Here is a 27,848-nt window from a genome sequence, read left to right as displayed (position 1 = left end):
CCCCCACTTGCGAGAAGGTACATTTGCAGACACTCTGGCTGCCAACAGGGTCGCTGGGGTCCCCGGAGTCGTTGAGTAGGATGAGGGCGCTGGGATCGCAGGCTCCCTCGGGGGCTCAGCGCTGGCGCAGGGGTGCCCCAGACCTGCACGGGGAGGGACTCGCGATCCCCGCCAGTGCCAAGGGGACCTCGCTGGATGTCGCTGGGAAACAGCTCCGGGTTGCAGGGCAGGAATGTGCCCTTCCCCCCGCCGCAAACTTTCTGTGGCTGCAACGGAAGCAGGAACTTGCTAACCACAAAACCCGCCGGGCCAGTGCGGGAGCTGCGGAGCGTCGGCTGCTGTCCTCGCCGGTCCTTCCCGCGAGCGTGACCGAGCTGTCCTCGCACCCGGAGGGCAACAGGGGCCCCCGCGGGCCCCTCACCGCCAGGTAAAGGCGCCTCCGCCCTTCCTTCCCGAGCTGCCCACTGCGTCCCGAGGGCCGCGGCATCCGAGGGTCCAGACCTGCACGAATAAGGGCTGACCGGGATCTTTGTGTCGCTGCAGCATCCCAAAAGGGATCGCCGGGCAACGGCGAGGCACCTGCCGTAAATGGCAGCGGGAGAAGCAGACCGGTTCAGTGGGCGAGCCGCGTTTCCTAAAAAGGAAAGGGGAAATTTCCCGTCTTGTCTTGCGTGGTCTGTCTCCTGTACTTCTTCCTGAACCTGCTGATTGCCTCCTTTTCGGTAGCACGGTAGCCGCATCTTGATCAGTTAGAATACCCTGCGAGTGAAATGATTTCCCTTGTCTGGAGTACTTTCTCTGTAGCCTGCAAAGGGCAGGGACTGTGGAGCAAGCAGGCCTGGAGCGGGGCTTTGCCCGCTCGCCCACCTGTATCCTTTCCCCACTCTGTTTCAACAGGATGCTCCTCGATTTGGGGGCCTTAAGGCTTAAGGGATAATGGAGAAGACTCCAAGGAGACAGCTCTTCAGTACTTTTTGGGGTCCTGGAGGTGTGCGGAGGCTGAGCACGGTATACAGCTCCTGCCCAGTCCCCTCACATGCTTCTGATTTCTTTGCAAAAGCTTGTGGGGAGGCTTTCGGAATCCATTCAGACCAACGCTGGGGCCTGGGCTGTCTCTTTTGTTTCCCTGGAACTACATACAGGTTTGCAGGGACCACTGTTGGGCTCTACAGGGTAAGTCACCACCTGCAATGCCGGCATCCTTTAGGAACGCAGGTTCCAGTCCTGGCTGCTCCACTTCCCATCCAGCTCCCTGCTAATGCGACTGGGAAAGCAGAGGAAGATGGCCCAATGGTTGGGCCCCTGTGATCCATGTAAGAGACCTGAATGGAGTGCCTAGCTCCTGACTTCCACCTGGCCCAGCCCTGCCTGTTGCAGCCATTTGGGAACTGAACTAGCAAATGGAAGATCTCTGTCTCTGCCCCTCTCTCTGTAACTCTGCCTTTCAAATAAACAAATACATCTTTAAAAAGGCTTGCAAAATGTGACAGCACTTTAAGTAACCTGTGCTAGGGTTTTGTTTTTAGTTTTAGCAATGTGGTTTTGCTTTTGTTTTTCTAAGAGACACAGAGATCTTCCATCCTCTGGTTCACTCCCCAGGTGCCTGCAACAGCCAGAGCTGGGCCTATCTAAAGCCAGAACCCAGGAACTCAATCTATGCCTCCCATGGCACACGTGAAGCTTGATTAGAACCCAGGCACTCCCATATGGGCTAGGAGTCTTACCCTAGAGAGTAGATGATGCCCAAGGTGTCCTTGAATAGAATTCAGGAAGTCTGTGAACATGGGTTGAAAAATTTATTATTTCACTAATGTCTGATTGAAAAGTCTCATTTCCTTTGAAAGAAGTAGAGGCAGAAGCCATAGTAGTATTGATGGTAGCTATGATTCGCCACCAGTAGAAATCACCGATATTTTCATGTCATGGTCCTTATAGTATATATTTCAAATTATTATTCACACTCAACACTGCTTCAAAATTATGGCATTTATTATGTATGCCACTTGTTGTTAAGTAAATATACCACTTGTTATTTACTATAATATTAAATATGTCACACAATTTTTAACTGAAAATCAGGACAATAGGATCTATCTCAATTGGATTCTTGTATGGATTAAATGATGATATGTGTAAACTGCATGGCACAGGCTGACATATGAGAACCAAATATTACTATTTCACTAAATACAGACATTGTGACAGCAGGGGAGGTATTATATTTGCATTCTATTACCACATACTGATCTTGGTTTTTGTTTTTTTTTTTAAGATTTATTTATTTATTTGAAAGGCAGAATTATAGGGAGAGAGAAAGAGAGAGAGAGAATCTTCCACCTGCTGGTTCTCTCCCTAAATGACTGCAAGGGCTGAGGCCAGGCCAGGCCAGGCCAAAGCCAGGAGCCCAAAACTCCATCTGGGTCTCCTATGTGGATGACAGGGACCCAAGTATGTGAGTCATCATCTACTGCCTTCTCTGGCACATTAGCAGGGGACTAGATTGAGAAAGCCTCTGGGCTTGAACTAGTGGTCTGATATGAGATACCAGTGTTACCAGCTGCAGCTTAACCCACTGTGCCACACCACAGGCCCCTGCCAAATGTTTTCCAAAGTGGATACACCATTTTGCATTCCCACAAACAAATAATGAGAATTCTTATTGCTCCACATGCTTGCCAGCATTTGGTGTTGTCAGTTTTTTGGATTTTAGCCATTCTAGTAAGTGTGTAGTAGTATCTCTTTGTTGTTTGAATTTTCAGTTCCATAAAGTCATAAGATGTTGAGCACTTTTTCATATGCTTATTTGCCATCTGTGTATCTTCTTGGATGAGGTATCCATTTAGATCTTGTCCATTTTTGAGTTTTTTTCTTATTCTTGAGTTTTAAGAGTTTTTGTGTATTTTAGATACCATTCCTTTATCAGATATGTGTTTTACAAATATTATCTCCAAGTCTGTGGCTTGTCTTTTCATTCTCTCCTAACAAAGTTTTCTATAAAGCACAAGTTTTTAATTGTAATCAAATCCAAGTCAGTTTTTCCCTTCTTGGATTGTACTTTTTGGTGTTATATCTAAAAACTCAGTAACTGAGCTAAAATCACAAAGATTTTCTCCTGTGTAATCTCCTAGGAAATGTATAGTTTTGTGTTTTACATTCAACTCTAATCTGTTTTGAGTTAATTTTTGTGAAAGGTGTAAGGTCTTTGTCTAGATTTATTTTTTGTGTGTAGACATCCAATTTTTCCAGTATCATTTTTGAAAAGACTATCATTTCCACACTGCTTAGCTCCTTTCTCAAAACTCTGTTGGCTTTATTTGTGTGGTTTTATTTCTAGGCTTACTCTTTCATTCCATTGATCTATTTGTCTATTCTTTCATCAGTACTACACATTTTTTTATTTAGTGTAGCTTTTTTATAGATATTTTTTAAAGATTTATTTATTTATTTATTTGAAAGGCAGAGTTACAGAGAGAGGCAGAGGCGGTGGGGGGCAGAAAAAGAGAGAGAGAGGTCTTCCATCTGCTGGTTCACTCCCTAAATGGCCACAACTGCTGGAGCTGGGCCCATCTGAAGCCAGGAGCCAGGAGCTTCTCCTTCCAGCAGGTGCAGGGACCCAAGGACTTGGGCCATCTTCTGCTTTCCCAGGCCATAACAGAGAGCTAGATCAGAAGTGGAGCATCTAGGACTCGAACCAGTGCCCATATGGGATGCTGACACTGCACAGCACCAGCCCTGATTACTGTAGCTTTACACTCAGGGTTGAAGTCCATGTCAGTACTCCAGCTTTGTTTTTCTTGAGTATTGTGCTGGCTATTCTTGGTCTTTCTGCATCTGCATGTAAATCTTAAAATAAATCTGTTGATATTCACAGAATAATTTGCTAAGGTTTTTATTGGAAATGTATTGAATTACAAATCAGGTAGGGGAGAACTGACATCTTTTTTCTTTTAAAGATTTATTTATTTGAGATGTTCAGTGACAGTCAGAAAAGGAGAGACAGAAAGAGTGATCTTCCATCTCTTGATTCACTCTGCAAATGCACACAACAACTAGGACTGCGGCCAGGCCAAACCCTGAGCCAGTCTGGGTCTTCCTTGTGGCTGGCAGGGGCCCAAATACTTGAGCCATCAGCTACTGCTTTCCCAGGCATTTTAAAGGAAGCCAAATTGGAAGTGGAGTAGCTGAGACTCAAACCTGCGCTCTAATATGGAATGTAGGTGGAACAGATACTACATTAACTCTCTGCACCACAACTCCCACTCCTGACATCTTTTTTTAGAATTTTTTTTTAATATGAAAGCTAGAGAGACACATGCAGAGAGAGACATGAAGCCAGAGAGCTCCTATCTGCTGGCTCACTCTCCAGATACCCACAATGGCAAGGGCTGGACAAAGGCCAGAGCTAGAGCCAAGAACTCAATCCATGTCTCCCACTGAACAGAAGGAACCCAATTACTTGAGCCATCCCTGCTGCCTCCCATGGTCTGCATTGGAAGGAAGCTGGAATCAAGAGCTGGCCAGGTATCTACCCAGGTATTCCAATGTGGAAGCAAGTATTTTAATTGCTAAGCTAAACACCCACTCCCATAACATCAACAATACTGGGTTTCCCTGTCCACAGTCATGGAATCCCCCTCCATTTATTTAGATCTTTTTTGGTTTCTTTCATCAGAATTTTGTAGGCACATTTAAAAATTTGATAATTGTATTTCAATACAGTTGGCTTCCTGCGTAATCCTATATATTGTATACATTTCAAGACATGTCTCCTGGAAAAATCTAAAGCTTCCTCAGACTGCTAAAGGGGTCATGACCAAAGAAAGGTTAAAGAAGCAGTAATTTTTAAAAAAGATTTATTTGAAAGGCAGAGTTATAGATAGAAAGAGAGAGACAGAGAGAGGTCTTCCATCTGCTAGTTCACGCCCCAGTGGCTGCAACAGTAGGAGCTGCACCAATCCGAAGCCAGGAGCCAGGAGCTTCTTCCAGGTCTCCCATGTGGGTGCAGGGGCCCAAGTAATTGGGCCATCTTCTACTGCTTTCCCAGGCCATAGCAGAGAGCTGGATCAGAAGTAGAGCAGCCAGAACTTGAACCGGCCCCAATATGGGATACTGGCACAGCAGGCAGTGACTTTACCCCTACGCCACAAAGCCGGCCCCAGAAGCAGTAACTTTGTTCTAACCCACTCTTCAGTGAACACTGTGTTCTGGAAATGCTGAGGTGAGGGAGTGGAAGGTGAGGAGAGCTTCTGGTATTTTTTTTTACCAGCTTAACATTTCTTTTTGCTCAAAAACCCAGCTTACCAATGAAGTTGGTGCTATACATAGTGTGATGTTTGGGTTTTTAAAGGTATCAAATAGAATATTGTCCCTAAAATTTCCCTCAGCTGAGCTAGAATAGTCCCCCTGCTGATTGGCTAATTGCTAGAATTAGATTATTAGAGTTATCTGCTTTTGGTTTTATACTTAAAGAATAAACAGCAACAACAAAAAGCCTGCCTCAATTTCTTCATTATTAATGAAAGACATAATAGCTGTTTTTTTCTTTTTTGTGCAGGATTGCTATGAGGGTTTGAGAGAGTGGTATATGTTAATTGCTGAACACCATGCCTACCTCTCAGTAGATGATGTAAAAATCCTGGTTGTTATCACTGAGAAAGGAAGAATGCCCAACCTGTGAGCACTGCTTCTTCAATCACTAGAAATTTTATGTCCTCTTCTCACCTTAGTGAGAGGTAAGAAGTGGATGAATTGGAACTCAGATTGGGCTCTTGTTTCTACTTCTTCCTTCGTACTGTTGAGTGAAATATTTGGAGTCTGATTGAAAAATGAAAGTTAAAGTCAAGTAGTGAGTCAAACTGAGGTTTTTTTTGTTTGTTTTTGTTTTTTTTTTAGATTTTTATTTATTTGAGAGGTAGAGTAAAGACAGTGAGAGCTAGAGACAGAAAAGTCTTCCATCCGCTGGTTCACTTCCCAAATGGCTGCATCGGCCAGAGCTGCGCCAATCTGAAGCCAGGAGCCAGGAGCTTTTTCCTGGTCTCCCGTGTGGGTGCAGGGGCCCAAGCACTAAGGCTTAATCTACTGCGCCACAGTGCCGACCCCAAACTGAGAGTTTAAAGCAGTCAGTATCTGAGTTGGCTGTTTCCCTAAGCCTGAATTTGGCTACAGGTTTTGTACTTTTCTTTCAGGGTAAGCACGTGTGTGGAGTCAGGTTTGAACAATACAGATGCCCGTGTGGTCATCAATCACACTGAAAATCGAAAAGCCTGGTCACAGCTAGCAGGCTTGATTAGCGTTGAGAAGGTACATGACATTCCCACTCTCATTCCCACCCTGGATGTTCTCCATAAGTGGAGAGAGGCAAACAATGGGGTCATTAGCCACTCCTCCTACTTGGTCCTAAGAGGTAAAGTTCACTCCATAAGATACTGTAGATGTTTGCCTGGTCCCAGACCTTGTTGTAAGGTCCTGTTACCTGGGAACCAGCTGCAGGGCGTCTTCCCAGCATGGGATAGCATTCCTGATAACTTGGACAAACTTGGACATCTGCAGTCGCCATTCTGCTCTGAAGTCCACAGTAAGTACTGTCAGCTCCTAAGCTTTGATGGGATGGTACCTATGTCCAGCTTACTAGTTTTTTGCCAAGTTTTTAATGAGAGGTTGTTTTCAATCTCTTAAAAATGAAGCAAATTACAAAATATTTCTGTCCTTCAAATTGTGCCTGGGTCTTTTTCATTGACTCAAAGGAAATGAGGGGTGGGTGTTTGGCACAGTGTTTTTGAACATCCCACATTAGAGTATCTGGGTTTGAGTCCCCAGTCCTCTGATGCTCTGCTTTCTGCTAGTATTCACCCTGGGAGACACAGGTGATGGCTTAGGTCACTGGGTCCCTGCTGCCTACATGGGAGACCTAGATTGAATTCTGGATTCCTGGCTTGCATCTGGTCAAGTCCATGCAGTTGCAGGCATTTGGGGAATGAACCAGTAGATAGAACATATTCTCTCTCTCTCTCTCTCTCTCTCTCTCTCTCTCTCTCTCTCCCCTTTCAGATAAGAGAATAAATTTTTTAAGATTTATTTATTCATTTAATTGGAAGTCAGAGTTACAGTGAGAGTGGAGACAGAGAGAGAGGTCTTCCATCACATAGTTCACTCCTCCAAATGACCACAATGGTCAGTGCCAGGCCAGGCCAAAGCCAGGAGCTTCATTCAGCTCCCTTGTGGCTGGCAGGGATACAAACACTTGCACCATCTTCTGCTGCTTTTCTCAGGTCATTAGCAGGGCACTGGATCAGAAGTAGAAAAACCAAAGCAGCCAAGACATGAACAAGCACCTGTAGGGGATGCTGGCTTCATAGGCAGTTTTGTCTGCTTTGCCACACTGCCGGGCCCCAAATAAATAAACATTTGATTCACAAAAAGAAAGAAAATTCACTGATGATTTTCTGTTTTTGTTCAAGGAAGAAGAAGAAATCCTATAACCTGTGCGGCCTTCCTGAAGCAAGCTAAGCAAACTAAGACCAAGACAGGTCCTCTGTGACCTTGAAAGACCAAGGCTACACCGCCATTTAAAATGTCCTTCCAGGAAGGGCGGAGCTTGACCTACATTGGGGTCATCTTTTGTTTCCTGACTCTAAGGCTGTCCACCGGTCAGAACTGCCTCAACGAGAGCCTTTCGGATGTTGTCATTGACATCCAGGCATCTATTTCTAAAGGAATCCGCGGCAATGAGCCCGTGCATACGCCAACTCAACAAGACTGCAGTAGGTCTTGCTGTTCAACAAGAAATATAGCAGGTGAATCCTTAGGCACCCCTTCATCCCTTGTGCTTTGTGACTGAAGTAGCTGGTGGATGTGGCTGAGTGGTTCATGCCAGTGATTCTCAGTGGGGTAGAAGTTAGGTGACAAAACCACCAGGGAATTTTCCACAAGTGTGCCCTCTCCTCATCCAAGCTCAGGGGAGTTTACTGATGAGCCTGTGTATGTTGCTCAAGTGACTGGGAGGACGAGAGTTTGAGAACCACTGTTGTTATGTCCTAATGGTCAATTAGAATCCCAAGAGGTGGGGTGCTGTTTAGATGCCTAGCTGCTGTCACTGTGGGAGATGGAAATACGGGGTGTGATATTACATGGGTCGTGTCAACTGAGAAAGGGAGCTGAGACAAGAAATAAAAGTCTTGATGCATCCCTGAGTGGAAGCACAGAATCTCTGCTCCTTGGATCTCCGTGGAGATGCTGGTGCAGGAAAAGTTAGAAAGCCTCTGATGGCCTCTGGGACTGTAAAGGGGAGGGTTGGTATTCACCTGACGCAGATGGAGGGAGACAGAGGCTCTTAGGTTGGAGCCAGGCCTTTGCATACTGCAGGCTTCTAATCTGCACATTGCACAGGGAAGTATGAGTGGTCATCATTCGGCTTTGCTTATGACCCTGTCCTAATTCTCTGAGTGAAAATAGCCAAACTGGGCACTACAGGTGCTAGGGATAAAACAGTGAGTGACACGGAGAGGGTCCTGCCATCAAGGAGCCTGGGAGAGCCTAGTTAGCCTAGTTAGCCAAAATCAGGTGTTTACTCTTACACCCTTAGTTCCTTGTCTCGCTAGAGTAACTATGGTATAATAAGATACAGCTGTGGGGGGGGGGGGTTGTCTTTGTCCTCAGCTGAAATTTCCCGAGTGGCAAGAGCATATCTTTTTTTTTTTTTTTGGAGGTGAGGTGATGCATATTTTTATTACTTAATTATGGTGATGGTATCATGGATTTATACATTTGTCTAAACCCATCAGATTGCAAATATTAAATATGTATGTGGGGAGCGTTTGGCATAGAGATTAAGATACCACATGGGATGCTAACATGTCATATCGGAGTGCTTGTGCTCCCTATTCCATCTTGCTGATGACAACACTGGAAGGCAATGGATGATGGCTCAACTGGTTGGATCCCTACCATCCACGTGAGAGATCTAGATTGAGTTCCAGGCCTCTAGCTTCAGCTTGACCCATCCCCAACTATTGTGGAAGTTGGGAGAATGAAGCAGCAAATGAGAGCTTTTTTTTTCTGTCTTTCTGTCTGTTTGAATCTCTTTCAAACATATCATTTGTTATTTACATTGAGCCCATTTCACCCAGACATGAGTTTTTGCTGGTGAGAGGACAGACCCCTCTAGCTGGATGCCACCACCGGAAAGACCAAACTCCTTGATCAGAGTCTTGGAACTTTCAGCTGCTCCACCCCCACCCTGACCTCCTAGGAAGGCCTGAAGATGGAGTTTTAATCATAGTGGCTGATGAATTCAGTCAATTATACCTACGTAATGTAACCCCCATAAAGCCCCTAAATGATGGGGTTCAGGGAGTTTCCAAGTTGGTGACCACATGCATGTGCCAGGAGGTGGCACACCCGATTTCCACAGGGACAGAAGCTTCTGTGTGCAAGACCTTGAGGAACCTCACCCAGTCTGCCCTGCATTTGGCTGGTCATTTATATTCTTTGTGATAAATCGTAATAGTAAGTGCATCACTTTCCTGACTTCTAGCAGTCATTCCAGCAGATTCTCAAACATGAAGGGAAGGGTTGTGGGAACCCCTGAGTTTGTAGCCAAGTAGCATAGAAGTGTGGTAACCTGGAGCCCTGATGCTTGCTCCTGGCTTCCGGAGGGAAGATGGTCTTGCGGAACTGAGCCCTTATGCCATGCACGCTGATGCTAACTCTGAGTAGTGAGGCTCAGGATCGACTTGAGTTGTTATTGTGGGAGAGCTGTCTCCAGAGACACCACATGATTGGTGTCATGAGGAAAACTCCCTTGAATGGTCTCAAAATGAGCAGTATGTTTTTGGGTGCTATTGATGGAAGTAACTTATGAAATTGACAGAAACTTAAACTACTAGCTTTTCCTTAAATGTTGACAGAAACATTTGTGTGGAATTGCAACATCACCTGCCAATAGGATTGACTGCTATGAAGTGTGGGTATTTGCTGGAACACAGGATAAGTCTATATCTCTTCCCAGTTCTGAAACAGGAGGTATTCTGCAAGCCAAAGGGAACTCGGGCTTTCTGCTCATTTACTGAACAGCGGTTTTTTACTGTTGAGAGTTCAAAAGGCACTTCGATGGTAGACATAGATTCTTGGAAAATCTTTGTGCATAAGCACAAAGGACAAAAAAAATGTTGCAGACAATTTGGAGGACTTATCAACTCTCCCGTTAAATTAACTGACAAAAAAAAAAAATGGTATTGTAGGTATCACACTACCAAGAAAGGGAAAGTGGGAATGCCTTTCTTGTTATCTGGTAAGGTGAGAGGTGACATAATCAAGCCCTGTGGATTAAGCCACTTTTTTTGGGGGGTGCCCCCAGTCCATATTGGAGTGCCTGATCCATGCCAGCTACTCTGTGCTCTGATCCAGCTTCCTGCTAATGCAGCTCAGAGGCAGTGCTTGGTGTCCCAAGGACTTGGGTTCCTGCCACCCACAGAGGAGAGTTGGATGGAAATCCTGGCTCCTGGCTTTAGCGGGCCTGACCATGACTCTTGAAGGCATTGGGGAAAGAACTAGCAGAAGTATCTCTGTTTTTGTCTCATCCATTCTGTCACTTTGCCTTTCAAATAAATAAATATTTGATAATAATAACAAACCTTTGAGGGTTAAGGCTTCTTTCCCATCTGACAAGTCGGGGTTGATCCGTATCTGTAGCCTGACTAGACATAATAGGGGTAGTTGGTAGAACATGTGTTTTAGTTTTTTTGTTATTTTTTAAAAAAATTATTAATATAGAGAACAGATTTCATCTATTTCATAGGTACAATTCTAAGATAAACATAATACCTTCCTTGTCTCTCTCCCTCAATCTCCCTTCTTCCTTCCTTTTCTTTAATTTTTGCAAATACTTAATTTTGCCCTACTCTGTAATCACAGCCTTAATGCACGACTGACCAAATATTTAATGAGTAAAAAAATATAAAGACCACAGTTCAAGAGTATAAACAAGGGCTACAAACAACAATCAAATCAGAAATGTCTGTTTCATTCCTGTATTTTTTTTATATATTAACTACTAAATATCATATAAAACCTATTTGTCCTTTTGGGAATGGCTTATTTCATTAAGCATAATGGTTTCTAGTTGCTTCCATTTTGTTGAAAAATTCTTTTTATGGCTGTGTAGTATTCTGTAGTGTTTATTTACCACATTTTCTTTATCTAGTCATCAGTTGATGGAGGTCTGGGTTGATTCCATATCTTAGCTATTATAAATTAAGCTTTGCTGAACATGGGAGTACAAATAACTCTTTCAAATGCTGATTTCATTTCATCTGGGTAAATTCCCAGGAGAGCGATGACTGAGTCATATGCTAGATCTATTTTTAGCTTTCTGAGGAATATCCATACTGTCTTCCACAATGGCTGTACCAGTTTACATTCCTAACAACAGTGTATTATGCTACCTTTTCCCCCATATCCTCGCCAGCATTTACTGTTTTTTAGTTTCTGTATGAGAGCCATTCTAACTGGGGTGAGGTGAAACCTCGCTGTGGTTTTGATTAGCATTTCTCTGATGGCTAGTGATCCTGAGCATTTTTTCATGTGTCTATTGGCCATCTGAATTTCATCCTTTTGAAAAATGTCTTTTCATGTTTGCCCATTACTTTTTTTTTTAAGATTTTATTTGAGAGGTAGAGTTACAGACAGAGAGGGAGAGACAGAGAGAAAGGTCTTTGATCTGCTGGTTCACTCCCTAGTTGGCTGCAACAGCTGGAGCCATGCCAATCCAAAGTCAGGAGCCAGGAGCTTCTTCCAGGTCTCCTCACAGGTGCAGGGGCCCAAGAACTTGGGCCATCTTCTGCTGCTTTCCCAGGCACACCAGCAGGGAGATGGATTAGAAGTGGAGCAGCTGGGATTCAAACCAGCACTCATATGGCATGCCAGCACTGCAGGTGGAGGCTTAACCTTCTACACCACAATGCCAGCCCCTCTTCTGGATTTTCCAGTTTGTTGGCATATAGCTGTTTTTAGTAATTCCTGATGATTCTTTTTATTGCTGTAGTGTCAGTTGTAATATCTCCTTTTTCATCTCTGATTTTTTTTTAAAGATTTATTTTATCCATTTGAAAGCAGAGTTACAGAGAGAGGTAGAGACAGAAAAAGAGGCATCTTCCATCTGTTGGTTCACTCCCCAACTGGCCGCAACAGCCAGAGCTGTGCCAATCTGAAGCCAGGAACCTCTTCCAGGTCTCCCATGTGGGTGCAGGGGCCCAAGGACTCAGGCTATTTTCCACTGCTATTCCAGGCTACAGCAGAGAGCTGGCTCGGGAGAGGAGCAGCCGGGACTAGAACTGGTGCCCATATGGGATGCCGGAACTTCAGGCCAGGGCTTTAACCTGTTGCACCTCAGTGCCGGCCCGTCATCTGTGATTTTTTAAATTTGGGTCTTCTCCACTTATTAATTTAATTTTTTGGTTAGTTAGTACAGTACGATGGTGTTTCAGTTTTGCTTATTTTTTCAAAAAACCAGCTCTTCGTTTCACTGATTTTTGTATTAGGTTTTGTTTGTTTCAATTTTGTTTATTTTGTCTCGAATTTTAATTATTTCTTTTCTCCTACTAATTTTGGGTTTGATTTGTTCTTGTTTTTCTAGGTCCTAGAGAGTGTTGTTAGATCATTTACTGATGGCTTTCAAATTTCTTTTTTTTTTTTCTTTTTGTTTTTGTTTTTTTTATTTTTGACAGGCAGAGTGGACAGTGAGAGAGAGAGAGAGACAGAGAGAAAGATCTTCCTTTGCCGTTGGTTCACCCTCTAATGGCCGCCGCTGCGGCCGGCGCACCGCGCTGTTCCGATGGCAGGAGCCAAGTGCTTATCCTGGTCTCCCATGGGGTGCAGAGCCCAAACACTTAGGCCATCCTCCACTGCACTCCCTGGCCACAGCAGAGAGCTGGCCTGGAAGAGGGGCAACCGGGACAGGATCGGTGCCCCGACCGGGACTAGAACCCGGTGTGCCGGCGCCGCAAGGCGGAGGATTAGCCTGTTGAGCCACGGCGCCGGCCTCAAATTTCTTGATGTAGGCACTAACTGCTATAAACTTCCCTCTTAACATTCCTTTTGCTGTATCCCATAAGTTTTGATATTTTTGTTGTCATCTTCATTCATTTATAAGAAATTTTTTGTTTCCCTTCTGGTTTCTTCTATGAGCCACTGTTCATTCAGGAGCATGTTATTCTGTCTCCACATGCTTGCATATTTTCTAGAGTTTCTTAAGTTGTTAATTTCTAGCGCCATTCCATTGTGGTCAGAAAAAACACACAGTATGGTTTCACTTTTTTTGGATTTGTTGTGATTTGATTTATGACAGCATGTGGTCCATCCATGTACTGTGAAAACAATGTGTATTCTGCAGTTGTAGGATGAAATGTTCTGTAGATATCAGTTATGCCCATTTAGCCCGTAATGTAGATTTGTTCTGTTTCTTTGATTTTTTTTTTTTTGTCTAGTTGATCTGTCCAATGATGAATGGGTGTTGAAGTCCCCCATTATTATTGTATTGGGGTCTATGTCTCCTTTAGATCCATTAACATTTGTTTTAAATAGTCAGGCACTCTGGCACTGGATGCATATTCCTTTACTATAGTCATATCTTCCTGTTGAGTTGATTCCCTTAATCATTACATAGTGCTCTTCTTTGTCTCTTTTAATGGTTTTTATGTTAAAGTCTATTTCATTTGATACTAAGATGTCTACACTTGCTCATTTTTGCTTTCTGTTAGCATGAAATATCTTTTCCATTCTTTAACTTTCAGTCTGCATTTATCTTTGTTGGTGAGGTGTGCTTCTTATAGGCAGCAAATAGATGGGTCTTGTTTTTTAATCCATTCTGCCTGTCTGTATCTTTTAATTGGAGAGTTTAGGCCATTTACATTCAACGTGACTATTAATAAGTAACGTCTTGGTCCTGCCATTTTTCCATAAATATTCCTATGGTTTGTTTTTTAATTTCCTTTGTACTTCTATGAGAAGATCTTCTGTCCTCATGCTCTTTTATGATGATGACAATCTGTTTCTGTGTGTAGCACGTCCTTAAATATTGTTTGTAAGAATGGATGAACGAGGCCAGCGCCGCGGCTCAATAGGCTAATCCTCCGCCTTGCGGCGCTGGCACACCGGGTTCTAGTCCCGGTCGGGGCACCGATCCTGTCCCGGTTGCCCCTCTTCCAGGCCAGCTCTCTGCTGTGGCCAGGGAGTGCAGTGGAGGATGGCCCAAGTGCTTGGGCCCTGCACCCCATGGGAGACCAGGAGAAGCACCTGGCTCCTGCCATCGGAACAGCGCAGTGCGCCGGCCGCAGCGCACCTACCGTGGCGGCCACTGGAGGGTGAACCAACAGCAAAAAGGAAGACCTTTCTCTCTGTCTCTCTCTCTACTGTCCACTCTGCCTGTCAAAAAAAAAAAAAAAATGGATGAACGGCGACAAATTGTTTCAATTTCTGTTCGTTTTGGAAGGTCTTTATTTCACCTTCATTTATAAATGAGAGCTTTGCTGGGTGCAGTATTCTGGGTTGACAGTTTGTTTTTTTTTCTTTAGGACTTGGACTATGTCTCTCCTTTCTCTTCTATCCTTTAGGGTTTCAGATGAGAAATTAGCTGTCAGTCTAATTGGAAATCTTCTGAAGGTAATCTGGCATTTATCTCGTGTATATTTCTTTTATGTTTTACTGTTGATAGTTTGACTATAATGTGTTGTGCTGAAGATCTTTTCTGATCATGTCTGATAGGAGTTCTATGTGCTTCCTGTACTTGGACATCCTTTTCCATCTCCAAATTAAGGAAGTTTTCTGCTACTATTTGATTGAATAGGCCTTCTAATCCATTCTCTCTTTCTATACCTTCAGGAACTCCCAAGACTTTTTTTTTTAAAAAAAAAGACTTATTTATTTATTTGAAAGAGTTATACGGAGAGAGGAGAGGCAGAGAGAGAGAGAGGTCTTTCATCCCTGGTTTACTCCCCAATTGGCTGCAACGGCCGGAGCTGCGCCGATCCAAAGCTGGGAGCCAGGAGCTTCTTCTGGGTCTCCCACACTGGTATGGGGGCCCAAGGACTTGGGCTGTCCTCCACTGCTTTCCCAGGCCACAGCAGAGAGCTGGATTGGAAGTGGAGCAGCCAGGTCTCAAACCGGTGCCCATATGGGATGCCAGCGCTTCAGGCACCACAATACTGCCCACCCCCCCCCCCAAGACTCATATGTTTGGTTGTTTGATTGTATTCCATAAATCTCAAATACTATTTTTGGTTTTTCTAATTTTTTCTTTTTTTCTGTATGACTAAGATATATTTCCAAGGATTGTCTTCTTGCTCGGATATTCTTTCTTCTGCCTCATCAAGTCTGTTGATGCTTTCACTGTATTTTCTATTGGATATATTGAATTATTCTTTGCTAATATTTCAGTTGGAATCCTCTTCAATATCTTTATCTCTCAACAGAATTTTTCATCCATGTCATGCATGGATTTTTTTTTATCACATGTATGTGCTCTGTGTTTTTGAACAATATTTTTTGTTTGAAGATTTATTTATTTATTTGAAAGGCTGAGAGCAATCTTGTGATCATTCTCTTGAATCCATTTTCAGATACTTCATTAATCTTTCCATCCTCACATTCTAATATTGAAGTATTGTTGTATTCCTTTTGGGGAGTCATATTGTCTTCCTTGTTCACGCTTCTTGTATTTTTACATTTATTTTTAGGCATTTGTAGAAATACTTGTTGGTCTTCTCCTCTGTCAAATTTGTCTTTGAAATATGCTCTGGGGCTTAGTGGCGTATCTGCTCCTTCAGTGGATACCCAAGGCGTGTGCTGGGCGTGGCCAGGGAGCTCTGGCCAGCACTGCAGGGTGGGGCGGGAGTCCATGCTGACACCCACGTTGGGCGTGGGAGATGTCTGTTTGCAGCAGTGAGGAGGAAAGGATCATGTCAGTTGGCTTGATCACAGTGTCGGCCCCTCTCTGCCAAGGTGAACCAGAGACTCAGGTCGAGCCCTCCTTCAGCCTCACAGCGCCCAGGCACTTCACCTGTGCAAGCCCCTGAACTGCACCAAGGATCCGCTCACTCTTCAGTATGAGCACAGAACCCCAGGCCTCTGAACCAGACACAGCAACTGCTGAAAGACCCAGCCACCCCCTATCGCACACCCTGTCACACTGTCGTAGGGCACAGGGAATCCACTCTCGGCCCCACAAGCCTCCCCTCTATACTGAAAGAACTGGTGTTCCCAGGGCCAGCTGCCTAACCAGTAAGAGTTGGTTGGTGCTCCACCTTGGCAAGGCAAGACTGGGTTCTGTGACAGTGTGGGGGAGGGGAGATTCAGGGGCCTAAGTAAGCCTGCCCCCCCCCAACCCTCCAGGCTAGACAAAGTCAGAGGGGACTGCTGATTTATCCCTCTGTTAAAATCTTCCTGTCATGCGCAGGCCGCAGCAGCCTCTACTCACCTTATTGAGATGGCCTTAGGGTGCCTTGCTCAAAGAGCCCTCAGAATGTGTGTTCTTAATAATCAGCCTCTGTGCTCCTTAACCTTCAACCTGATAAGGGGTATGCTAATCTCTCAAGAGTGGTCACAGACCAAGGTGTAAGACTGGGCCTTACCCATTCTTAACAAACCAGCTCTAGGGTGGGTGTTTAGCCTAGTGGTTCAGAACGCCTGTATTCCTTCTCAGAGTACCTGGGTTCAATTCCAGGCTCTAGTTTCTGACTCCAACTTCCTACCAATGCAGACCATGGAAGGCAGCAGTGATGGCTCAGGTGACTGGGTCCCTGCCATCCACATGAGAGATCTGGATTGAACTCTTGACTTTGGGCTCAGCATGGCCTAGATCTGGCCATTCGAGGTATTTGGGAAGTGAATCAGCAGATGGGAACATTGTCTTCTGTCTGTCTCTCTGCCTTTCTAAATAACTAATACATCAAAACTTTAAAAAAAAAAAAAAGCTGTAGACCATGATGAATAAAGAAGATAAATTCTATTGAATGTAAGAGGAGGAAAAAACTAGAAGCGGAAGTTGAGAGTGAAGGTGAGGGCAGGCGTTTGGGATGGGGATTAGGACTCCATGTGCGATTGCCTAGATTGGGCTCTCGAATCTGTTCTGCTTCTAGCTTCAGGCTAATGCACATCCTGGGAGGCAGTGGTCATGGTTCAAGTTGTGTCCCTGCCACCCACAAGAGACCCAGAATAGGTTCTTGGCTGGGCCTGGCCCAGCCCTGGCTGTTGAGGGCCTTTGAGGAGTAAACCATCAAATGGAAGGTGTCTGATTCTGTCTCCTTTTCTGTCCTTCACTGTCTTTCACATAAATAAAAAAAAAAAATTAACAATACTGCTGGATTAAAAAAAATAAAAAATGAGGGAGAAAGGGAAAAAGAAAAGTAAAAATTATAAAACAAGAGGGCAAGTGCAAAGAAAAGCCCTAAGAAGAATGGGACTGATGAAAATGAAAGGATAGTTCTTGTGTTCTGTACGTTACTCGGATCCTTCCTGGAAGGAGGCATGACACCCAACGTGATTAAATATTTACTGACTGCACCCAAGAAACCAGACTGATGGCTTTCCAGGTGCCTGAGTCACCTTCAGGATACAGGAGATCCCCCAAATCCCTAACAGTTCCAGCCATTTCTTATGGCCCAACTCAATTTTAAGTTGTGCAAAGGTGACAGAGCCAGTGTTTCTGTGTCCCTAGTGATGAACGTTTCAGCAAACAGAAGGCTTATTTCTATAGAATTCAATGTCCTATCAAAAGCTAGATTTGCCAAAGGTTACCTTAAACTCAGATGTTTAAACCTAATGTCTTTTTTTTTTAATTAATTTATTTGAAAGGCAGAGTTATAGAAAGGCAGAGGCAGAGAGAGGAAGAGAGGTCTTCCATTCGTTGGTTCACTTCCCAAGTGCCTGCAATGGCCAGAGCTGAGCCAATCAGAAGCCAGAAGCCAGGAGCTTCTTCCGGGTCTCCCACATGAGTGCAGAGGCCCAAGCACTTGGGCCATCTTCCACTGCTCTCTCAGGCCATAGCAAAGAGCTGGATCAGAAGTAGAGCAGCCAGGACTCGAACCAGCACCCATTAGCCTACAACACCAGTCCCCTAAACCCAATCTCTCGTAAAATTGCTATATAAGGGACCAAACTAAGGGAAAGGGAGTGATTGAGTGAGCAGCAAGCTAGAGAACAAAATGAACTAGGTTGTTGGCACTGGGCACTGGGGTAAGTGAAGGTCTTCCTACGTACCATCCTCTTTAGAAACACACTATTTCAAAATCATGCTGATGAAACCTTTCCTTGCAGGAGACAAGGCGTGTAACCTGATGATCTTCGATACTCGAAAAACTGCCGGACAGCCCAACTGCTACCTGTTTTTCTGTCCCAGTGAGGAAGCCTGTCCACTGAAACCAGCAAAAGGACTTAAGAGCTACAGGATAATTCGAGGTAAAGAAAGCCTGATGCTTTTTCTTCTGTGATTGGAATTGTTGAAGGATGTGGCTTATGTGAAAGATTTTCTTTAAGACTCCAAATAAAACCACCAAAAGGATTCACAAATATGAAGACACACCAGACAACCTCATCATTGGAGATTCAGTTTATTAACAAAAATTTACTTTCCATGGACAGGCCTCTTCATGATTTTTTAAAAATATTTATTTTATTTATTTGAAAGACAGTTACAGAGGGAGGTAGAGACAGAGAGAGAGAGAGAGACAGAGGTCTTCCATCCACTTTTTTAAAATCTTTTTTTATTTGTTTATTTTTTGACAGGCAGAGTGGATAGTGAGAGAGAGAGAGACAGAGAGAAAGGTCTTCCTTTTTGCCGTTGGTTCACCCTCCAATGGCCGCTGCGGCCAGCACACCGCGCTGATCCGATGGCAGGAACCAGGTGCTTCTCCTGGTCTCCCATGGGGTGCAGGGCCCAAGCACTTGGGCCATCCTCCACTGCACTCCCGGGCCACAGCAGAGAGCTGGCCTGGAAGAGGGGCAACCGGGACAGAATCCGTCGCCCCGACCAGGACTAGAACCTGGTGTGTCGGCGCCACAAGGCGGAAGATTAGCCTGTTGAGCCGCGGCGCCGGCCTCTTCCATCCACTTTTTCACTCCTCAGATGGCCACAACAGCCAGAGCCGATCCAAAGCCAGGAGCCAGGAGCTTCCCACATGGATGCAGGGGCTCAAGGAGTTGAATCAGCTGCTTTCCCAGGTGCATTAACAGGGAGCTGGATCAGAAGTAGAGCAGCCGGGACTTGAACCAGCAGCTATACGGGATGCTGGGGCTGCAGACTGGAGCTTTAACCCGATGTACCGCAGCACTGGCCCTGATGGCTTTTGTTCTGTTTTGTTTCTATTTTTAGCTTTTCTGTGGTAGAAGGTACACACATCTTTTTTAAGGATTATTTATTTGAAAGGCAGAGTCACAGAGAGAGGGAGAGACAGAGGGATCTCCCATCTGTTGGTTCACTCCCGAAATGGCTGCAACAGCCAGAGCAGGTCTGATCCGAAGCCAGGGGCCAGGGGTGTCATCCAGGTCTGCCACGTGGGTGTGGCGGCCCAAGCACTGGGCCATCTTTAACTGCTTTCCCAGGCCATAGCAGAGAGCTGGATCAGAAGAGGAGTAGCCTGGACATGAACTGCCACCCAAATGGGTTGTCGGTGCTGCAGGTGGTGGCTTAGCCCGGTATACCACAGTGCCAGCCCCTAATGCATCGTTTTGAAGCACTCCTTTAAAGCAATGCCAACAACACTGGAATACAGGTCCCCAAGTTAACTGTTGGGAAAAGGCTAAGGCTCATGAGAATGTGTGACATTCTACTATGTTTCTCATTGTTTCACAGTCACATTATCTGAAATCAAGCTCACTGGATTTTATTGTGTAGACCTGGAGGGAAATTCAGTCCAGAAATATTTCCTGGGATAGGCGTATGGCTCAGTGGTTAGGATGCCAGGTGAGAGGGTCAGATCACATGAAGCTTTGTTAAACAGGAGAGAGTTTTTATTTTAGATTGTGATGAGTAGCAGTTGGAAGTGTTTAAGCCAGCATGCTACATGGAGATTTTAAAAATTAATTAATTAATTTGGAAAGCAGAAAAACACACATATACACAGACAGAGAGAGATCTCTGATCAGCTGGCTCATTCCCCAGAATTACCCATGATAGCTGGGTTTGGGCCAAGCCAAACCCAGGAACCAGGAACTCAATCTGAGTTTCCCTTATAGGTGACAGAGACCCAACTACTTGAGCCATTACCTGTTACCTCCAGAAAGAGCATTATCAGGAAGCTGGATTTAGCAGCAGTCAAGTCTTGAACTCGGGTCACAAGCATTCTAAGCCACAACCGCTGTGCCAAATGCCTGCCCACTCTGGTGTTGTATAGGTGACTTTATGAACCAGGGAAACCTGATGTACCCAGCATTCCCTTAAACAGGAGCATGAAGCAGAAACTATTTGTATACAAATTATTTGTTGCTGAGATAGATTATAGAAACTAACAGTTGAATTTGTTTTTAATATTCCTAATTCTTCTACCATGTTGTTGCTTTTATAATGTATGTATCAGAGAAGAAGTAGGTGGATATTTTGCTTAGAGGTTAGAAAGTGCTTGGGACACTCACATCCCATATCAAAGTGCCTGGGTTCGAGTCCCAGCTCTGCTTCCAGCTCCCTACTAGTGTGCATCCTAAGAGACAGTGGTGACGGCTCAAGTAGTTGGGTCCTTGGGACCCACATGAGAGATGTGGATGAGTTCCCAGTTGCTGGCGATGAGTTCCCAGTTGCTGGCTTCCATTTCAGGCATTTGGGTGATAAATCAGTGGATAGGAGATTCTCTCTCTCTCTCTCTCTTTCTGCCAATGGAAACAGGAGAGAAGGAAATTCATCATACATGTACACCTTTTAAGGGAGTGTGAGGGCAATGAATTGGAATTAGAATCGAACAGTTCTTATAGTAGCCACCAGAGGGTGCCATCAGCACAAAGCGAGTGGTAAGGTCGCACCCACCCTTGGACATACTATACAGTTAGTCTGTGTCCATTTGTGTTTGTGATTCTGTTTCTGAATCTGCACCTGTTGATGGATCAGATTACATCACTGGAAACAAATTATCTGCCTCCTATTTGGAGTGAAATGAAATACAGATATCTGGTGATTTATTTCCAGAGGGATCCTATTTCCTATAATTGATGGGCTAGCTTTTGCAGATTGAATGTTTGGAAGAAGACAGAGAGCTTTGTTCACTCTATAAAACCATTGCAGCTTCACATTATTTAATTTTTATCTTGCAGTTTTGTGGTCATTTCTACCAAGGACTGGAAGAACAGAATTCAGAAATAAAATAAACAGAATTTGGTTGCTCAGTTAGTTACCAAAGTGAGAGTCCTTCATTTAAAAAATTTTTTTTATTGTTTATAAATATATATATATATATATGTAATTGAAAGGGAGAGAGAAAGAAATAGATATTCTATCTACTAGTTCGTTCCCCAAAAGCCTGTAACAGCCAGGGCTGGGCCAAGCCAAAACCAAGAGCTGAGAACTCAATCCAGGTCTCCCAGTGGGTGGGTGTTAGGGACCCAAGTACTTGAGCCACCTCTGCTGCTTCTCTGGGTGCACATTAGCAGGAAGCTGGATCAGAAGTGGAGTAGCTGGAACTTGAACCAGGCATTCTGATATGGGATTCGGGCATCCCAAGTGGCAGCTTAACTGCTGCTTTAAACACTTGTCCCAACCCCTCATGTTTTGATTCAGTGAAGTTGCTTGAAAATGAAACTCGGGAGTTGAGGGCACAGCCCTCCCAGCCCCTGTGCAGCTCATCACTGCATGAGCAGGAAAAGTACCACGCCCCAGTGCACACATCTGTGGGTGAGGTAAATGGGGCAGGTGTGCAGAGCCCTCTGTGCTTCTGGGATCTTTGCCAATAGATGGATCTTATCAAGAAATGGGACTGGCCTGACTTTGCTTTCTTCATGAGCTTGCATGCTTGAAAGAGAAAACAGCTGTTCTGGTGGTTCCTTTCAATGGCCTTATTTAAGTTCTGATGTCATAGACCTCACAGAACGCTTATTTAAATGATCTTTTTTTAACTTTAAAATGAATTATGTTGAATCATTAAGATTTTAAGGCTTTTTCATTTCTTAAATATTTTTATTTTATTTGAAAAGCAGAGAGACAGAGACAGAAATAGATCTTCTATCCATGATTCACTCGCTACATGCCTGCAACAACTTGGGCTGGGTCAGGCTGAAGCCAGGATCCCAGTACTCAATTCAGGCCTACTGTGTAGGTGGTAGGGACCCAGGTACTTACGCCATCGCCTGCTGCCTCCCCCAGGGTGTGCATTGGCAGGAAGCTGGCATTGGAAGTGGAAGCAGGATTCAAACTTCTGCACTCTGATACGGGACGCAAGCATCCTGGGCAGTGTCTTAACTGCTATGCATATGCCTGTCCCAACTCCTTTTAAAAAAAATATCTTGGGTCCAGCACTGTGGTGTAGTGGGTAAAACTGCCACCTTTAGTGCTGGCATCCCATGTGGGTGCTGGTTCAAGTCCCAGCTGTTCCACTTCCAATCCAGCTCCCTGCTAATGCACCTGGGAAGGCAGTGGAAGACAGTCCAAGTGCTTGGGCCCCTGCATCCACCTGGGAGACCTGGAATAAGTTCCTGGCTCCTGGCTTTGGCCTGGCTCAGCTCTGGCCATTGAGGCTTTTGAGGAGTAAAGTAGCAGGTGGAAGACCTCTCTCTCTCTCTCTCTCTCTCCCTCCCTCCCCCTCTCCCTCTCTCTCATTCCCTCCCTCTCTCTGTAATTCTTTCATATAGATAAATCTTTTTAAAATGTTCTAAAACTCGATGTAGTGATATTTGTACAACTCTAAAAAAACTGATCTGACTTAAAAATACAAATGCTGTTTATCTTAAGATGATACTTTGAATGTGATATCACCTATTGCAAAAAACAATTCTACACTGTTGAAGGTAAAAGGAACCTCAGACATCCAAATTCTATATTATGGTAGGGTACTATATTCAAGATCAGGTACCTGCCACCTTTTTCTGGCAAGAACCAAATAATATTTCAGGCTTTTCAGGTCAGTATTTTAGGCTTTGGGATTCATTCACAACATGTTGTATCTGCTCATCTCTAACCTTGTAGTAGGAAAATAGCCAAAGACAATGTGTACACACATGAGCATAGCTATGTGTCAATAAGACTTTATTTATGGATACTGATATTTGAATTTCACATACTTTTCATTTGTCACAAAGCACTATTCTGATTTTTTTTTAAAGGTTTATTTTATTTACTTGAAAGGCAGAGTGACAAGAGGGAGAATGAGAGCTTCCAACCTCTCATTAACACTACAAATGGCCACAACAGGTAGGGTTGGGCCATACTTAAGCCAGGAGCCTGGAAGCCCATCTGGGTCTCCCACATGGGTGGCAGGGGCCCAAGCTCTTGGGCCATTTCCCCTCTCCTCCATCCCACATTAGCTGGGAGCTTTATTGGAAGTGAAGCAGTGGGGACTCAAACTGGCACTCTGATATGGGGATATGGCTTAATCTGTTGCCACAGGACACCTGGACCCTGAATTTTTTTTTTTTTTTTTTTTTTTTTACAACCGTTTAAAACACACTGAGCTTGCAAACCATCCAAAGCCAGACTGGTCCGTTGGACCGCAGTTGGCTGACACCTATCCTGGATGGATTAATAAGTAACCATTTTAAAGGGCTGTTTGGAGGCGGAGGCTTGGAGAGTAGTCACAGATAATATACATCTGAAGTGCCCACGGCTGGGGGGTGGGGGGAGAGCAGGTTAGGGAGGAGGGAGGTTGTAATTTAAAAGCTGACATTGAGAAGAATTGAGAAAGAAGAGAGGGAAGGAAGCAGGAGAGACATTCTAAGAAATTCTTCGCTTCTTTCCTTGTGCTTTGTGCAGTTCTAATCTCAGTAAAGTGATTACCCAGGCAGCAGAGTTAATATGTACAGAGCAATTGAAATTATCACTCGCTGCACCTGACTGCTTTAACAAGCCTTTCCAGTTTGCACTGTGATAAGTGGTGGGTGTGACTGAAAGCAAAACTGTGTACTTTCTCCAGCCTGAGCAGGACCTGAGGCTGCTTCCTCCGCAGAATGAATCAGAACTCGGAAGTATTCAGCTTTTTTTTTTTTTATTTTATTTTAATGTTCTTCATTTTATTTGTAAGAGAGAGAGAGAGAGAGATCTATCATCCATGGGTTCACTCCCTAAACATCCACAACAGCCAGGGCTGGGCCAGACCTAAGCTAACCTGAAACTCAAACTAAGTCTTCCACAAGGATGGCAGAAGCCCAAGGGCTTGAGCCGCTGCCTGCTGCTTCCCAAGGTGTACACCAGCAGGCAGCTGGAGCTCGAAACAGAGCTGGGACCGGAACTCAGGAACTCCAATTTTGGGACACAAGGTACCAGGCAGCATCTTAAGCACCGTGCCAAATGCCTGGTTCTGAGTACTTTTCTGCTCTTTATGTCTGTATTTCCAATATTGATCCCATTGCCCACATGACCCAACATATTGGCTATAAAATTTTAATCTTTAGGAGTGAAAATTCAAAATCCCTCAGACAGCCTCCCTGCTCTGAGTGCAGTGCTGGGATCACGTGTCCCAAATTTTGGGTCTGAAAACCTCAGCAATCTTCTGCCACTGTCTGGGCTCAGTGTCCTCAGAAGAGACCAGACCCTCCTGATGCCTTCCACTTCCCTACAGTCAGAGCCTCGCACCTGTCAGCTGCGCGCATCCCGGGAACTCTGCCTCCTCACCGGACTCCATCGTCTCACTCTCCCTTCCCTGCCTGCCCCATGCCCTCCTTGTGAAATCTGTCCCGATGGCCACTTGTCATCTTCGTCCTGGTGGGCACATCCTGCAGGGGCTCATGCCCCATGCCCACATTCTCCCTGCCAGCCCTTCTTGCCCACGTCGTCCTGGCCCCTTCACATGCCCATCTTCCCAGACCCCTTCCTGCCTTAGTATCTCTGCTTCATGGCTCCCACCGCTTGCCGTGCGTGTGCACCTGATCCACCTCCAGGCATCTTGCCCCTGCGTTCCCTGACACTGGTCACAGCATCTGGTGGGCAGGCAGTGTGGTCAGATTCCGAGTGAGCATTTGTGGTTTTCCATCTTGCACATTTCAATGACACTCAAACAAGCTGATAAGCTTGCATTTTTTAAACTTGCCTTTGCATAGACCTCTATGTTCAGTCCCCCTTTTGTTTTCTCTCCATGTTCAGATTTTCCATCTTTGGCCAAGACTGATGTGCCGAGCCAGGAGCCAACTGGAGAAGATTCTCTCTTACACGGCCACTGGCCACAGGCAGCCACGCCCTCACTCACTCTTCCATCACCTGGTTATTCAAAGTCCACCAACCTCTCATGGAAAGATGTGTTGTCCCAGAAGGTGGGGTCCCCACGTCCCTTGGAGAAGCTCTTCAAGATGGAGCAAGTGAGTCTGCCATGGATTCCTGCTGATCAAGAAAAAGGCCTTTCTCAGGGGGCACCATTTTCCTCCCAACAGGAGATGGCTAAGCTGCCGCCTAAAAAGGTGGCTACGCCCCCAGCTGCTGGGGCAACTGCTTCTCCACGTGCCGACTCTGCTACCCCAAAGACTGTGGCTCTCCCATCCACAGTGGCACCTTCTGTGGCTGTGTGGCCACTGGAGGCCACCACGGCTCAAGGGATAACCACTGTCACTTCTCTGCCCCCAACACCCCAAGCCATGGCCACAACAGCAGCTCCCACCACCACCTTCCAGGCACCTAGCGACCTGAAAGGCACCATTGTCCCGGTGCCTAGGGAAAAAATCACCAGCGTCACTCCGCTTCCTGGGGACACACAGGACCCTGCCACGCTGTCTTTGTCAGAAGTGGAGGCGTCCTCTAAGCATGGAGCTGCCCCTCGGGGTGACGGGGAGGCCAGGGCCCCGGCGGGCCGCGGTCACCTCCCCCTTGAGAAGTGGCTTCTCGTGGGGACGCTGCTGCTGGGCGTCCTGTTCCTGCTCATAGGCCTTGTCCTCCTGGGCAGGATTCTCGCCGAGTCCCTCCGCAGGAAGCGCTACTCACGGCTTGATTATCTGATCAATGGCATCTACGTGGACATCTAAGGACAAAGCTAAACGCCCCTCGGTTCATTCCTGACAGAAGCCTAGATGTCCCAGCCTCACAGGAACGTGCCCCCCCCCCCGCACTTTGTTTTTGTTTCTTTTTTGAGGAGGAGGGGGCAAAGTGACTAGGTTAGGAGATTTGAATGGTCTGCTTCTAGAATATTCTCTGAAAATAAAGCTCTACCTACAGTAATAATGCATAACTGCTGTTAAAAAAAAAAAAAAGGACATCAAGATTCCAATCCACTAATAGTTCTGGTTTTTCTGGTTCCAGATAAAATCCTTGTTTATGATATTAGTTCTAATGGGTTCACTTTCCTTTTTATATGAATTCCAGTAAAACCTATTCCAGATGTAGTCTCTTCCAATTAAACATTTGAATAAATCTTTTGTTGCTCAGGGATGTTCTTGTAAGTGACACATCCAACTGGATAATTTTCAATTTATTCCCATCAGCAAAATGATTAAATGCTGAAAATATGTGTTCCGAGATAAAATGACAATCTCCCCTCTCCCCAGTTCCCATTAATGGGCAAAGAGATTCCTTTGGGGGGAGTTTTAACAGAATATTAGCCTGAGTGGAGAAAATGATAAATCAGTTCTGAAAAATGGCCAAATCCACTTGGGTCTGTTCTAGTCAACTTTTTTTTTAAGGTTATAGACTACGTCTAAGCTTGTACTAAGTTTTAATTGTACCAGTACTGGTGCAGGCAATTTGGCATGGTGGGGTCAGCTGCTGCTTGTGCTGCCTGCAACCCATATCAGAGTGCTGATTCTAGTCCCAGCTCCTCTGCTTCTGATCCAGCTTCCTGCTAATGTACCTAGGAAAGCAGCAGATGATGGCCCAAGTACTTGGGTCCCTGGATCCCATCGGAGACCTGGATAGAGTTCCAGACTCCCGGCCTCTGACTGGCCCAGCCCCAGCTTTTGCAGGCATCTAGGGGAATGAACCAGTTGGAAGATCAATCTCTCTCTCTCTGACTCCCCCTTCCTGTTACTCTGCCTTTCAAGTAAATAAATACCTCTTTAAGTAACTGTACCAATGTTAATTATAAATCTTTGTCTAAACTTGGCCAGCAGTCATTTTTAACCTTATTTGGAATAGCATTGAAAATAACACATAATACTTAGATTAGTGTGCTATAATTTTTACTGATAGGTTATTCAAATTTCTGGGAAATGCTTTGAAATAAAGAGTTTGCCAGATAAGTTACAGATAGGATAACTTAGAGTCTAGAAAGCTTTCTTGGTCCATTTAATGCCTTGTCCTGAGGTGGAGTCTGGTCCCTTTCAGGTGCCAATAGAATTTTTAAATATGAAAATAGAATTAATGTTGTCTCAATTTTTAAAAAAGAAAATTAAAAAAAATTGCATGGGGCTGGTGCAGTGGCACAGTGGTAAAACCACCGCTTGCAGTGCCAGCATCCTATCTGGGCGCCGGTTCAAGATCAAGCTGCTCCACTTCTGGTCCCACTCTCTGCTGTTGCCTGGGAAAGCAGTAGAAGATGGCCCAAGTACTTGGGCCCCTGCACCCATATGGGAGACCTAGAAGAAGCTCCTGGCTCCTGGCTTCGGATCGGCACAGCTCTGGCCATTGTGGACAATTGGGGAGTGAACCAGCGGATGGAAGACCTCTCTATCTCTGCTTCTCCTTCTCTGTGTAACTCTGACTTTGAAATAAATCTTTAAAAAATAATACAGCCAATTATGTACATCAA

General features: G+C 45.0%; 1 protein-coding gene across 3 annotated transcripts; it reads left to right on the top strand.

The window, feature by feature from the left end:
- Positions 1-282: 282 nt before the first annotated feature.
- On the top strand, positions 283-27,848 carry MANSC1 (MANSC domain containing 1). Of its 3 annotated transcripts, XM_062194837.1 has the most exons (5): positions 283-427; positions 5,555-5,732; positions 7,458-7,793; positions 18,307-18,447; positions 25,262-27,848. In XM_062194837.1, exons 3-5 carry the CDS (start codon positions 7,571-7,573, stop codon positions 26,128-26,130), a joined length of 1,233 nt encoding a protein of 410 aa, XP_062050821.1. In that variant the 5' UTR covers positions 283-427; positions 5,555-5,732; positions 7,458-7,570; the 3' UTR covers positions 26,131-27,848. The 3 variants fall into 3 exon arrangements, with proteins under 3 accessions (XP_062050821.1, XP_062050820.1, XP_062050822.1); XM_062194836.1 differs by lacking the exon at positions 5,555-5,732; XM_062194838.1 differs by lacking the exons at positions 283-427; positions 5,555-5,732 and adding an exon at positions 6,210-6,300.

The sequence above is a fragment of the Lepus europaeus genome, chromosome 6 (genome assembly GCF_033115175.1).
Source record: "Lepus europaeus isolate LE1 chromosome 6, mLepTim1.pri, whole genome shotgun sequence".
In the NCBI taxonomy this organism is placed as follows: Eukaryota; Metazoa; Chordata; class Mammalia; order Lagomorpha; family Leporidae; genus Lepus; species Lepus europaeus.
The sequence above is the reverse complement of the archived record's forward strand: the minus strand, read 5'-3'. Positions and strand labels throughout refer to the sequence as shown.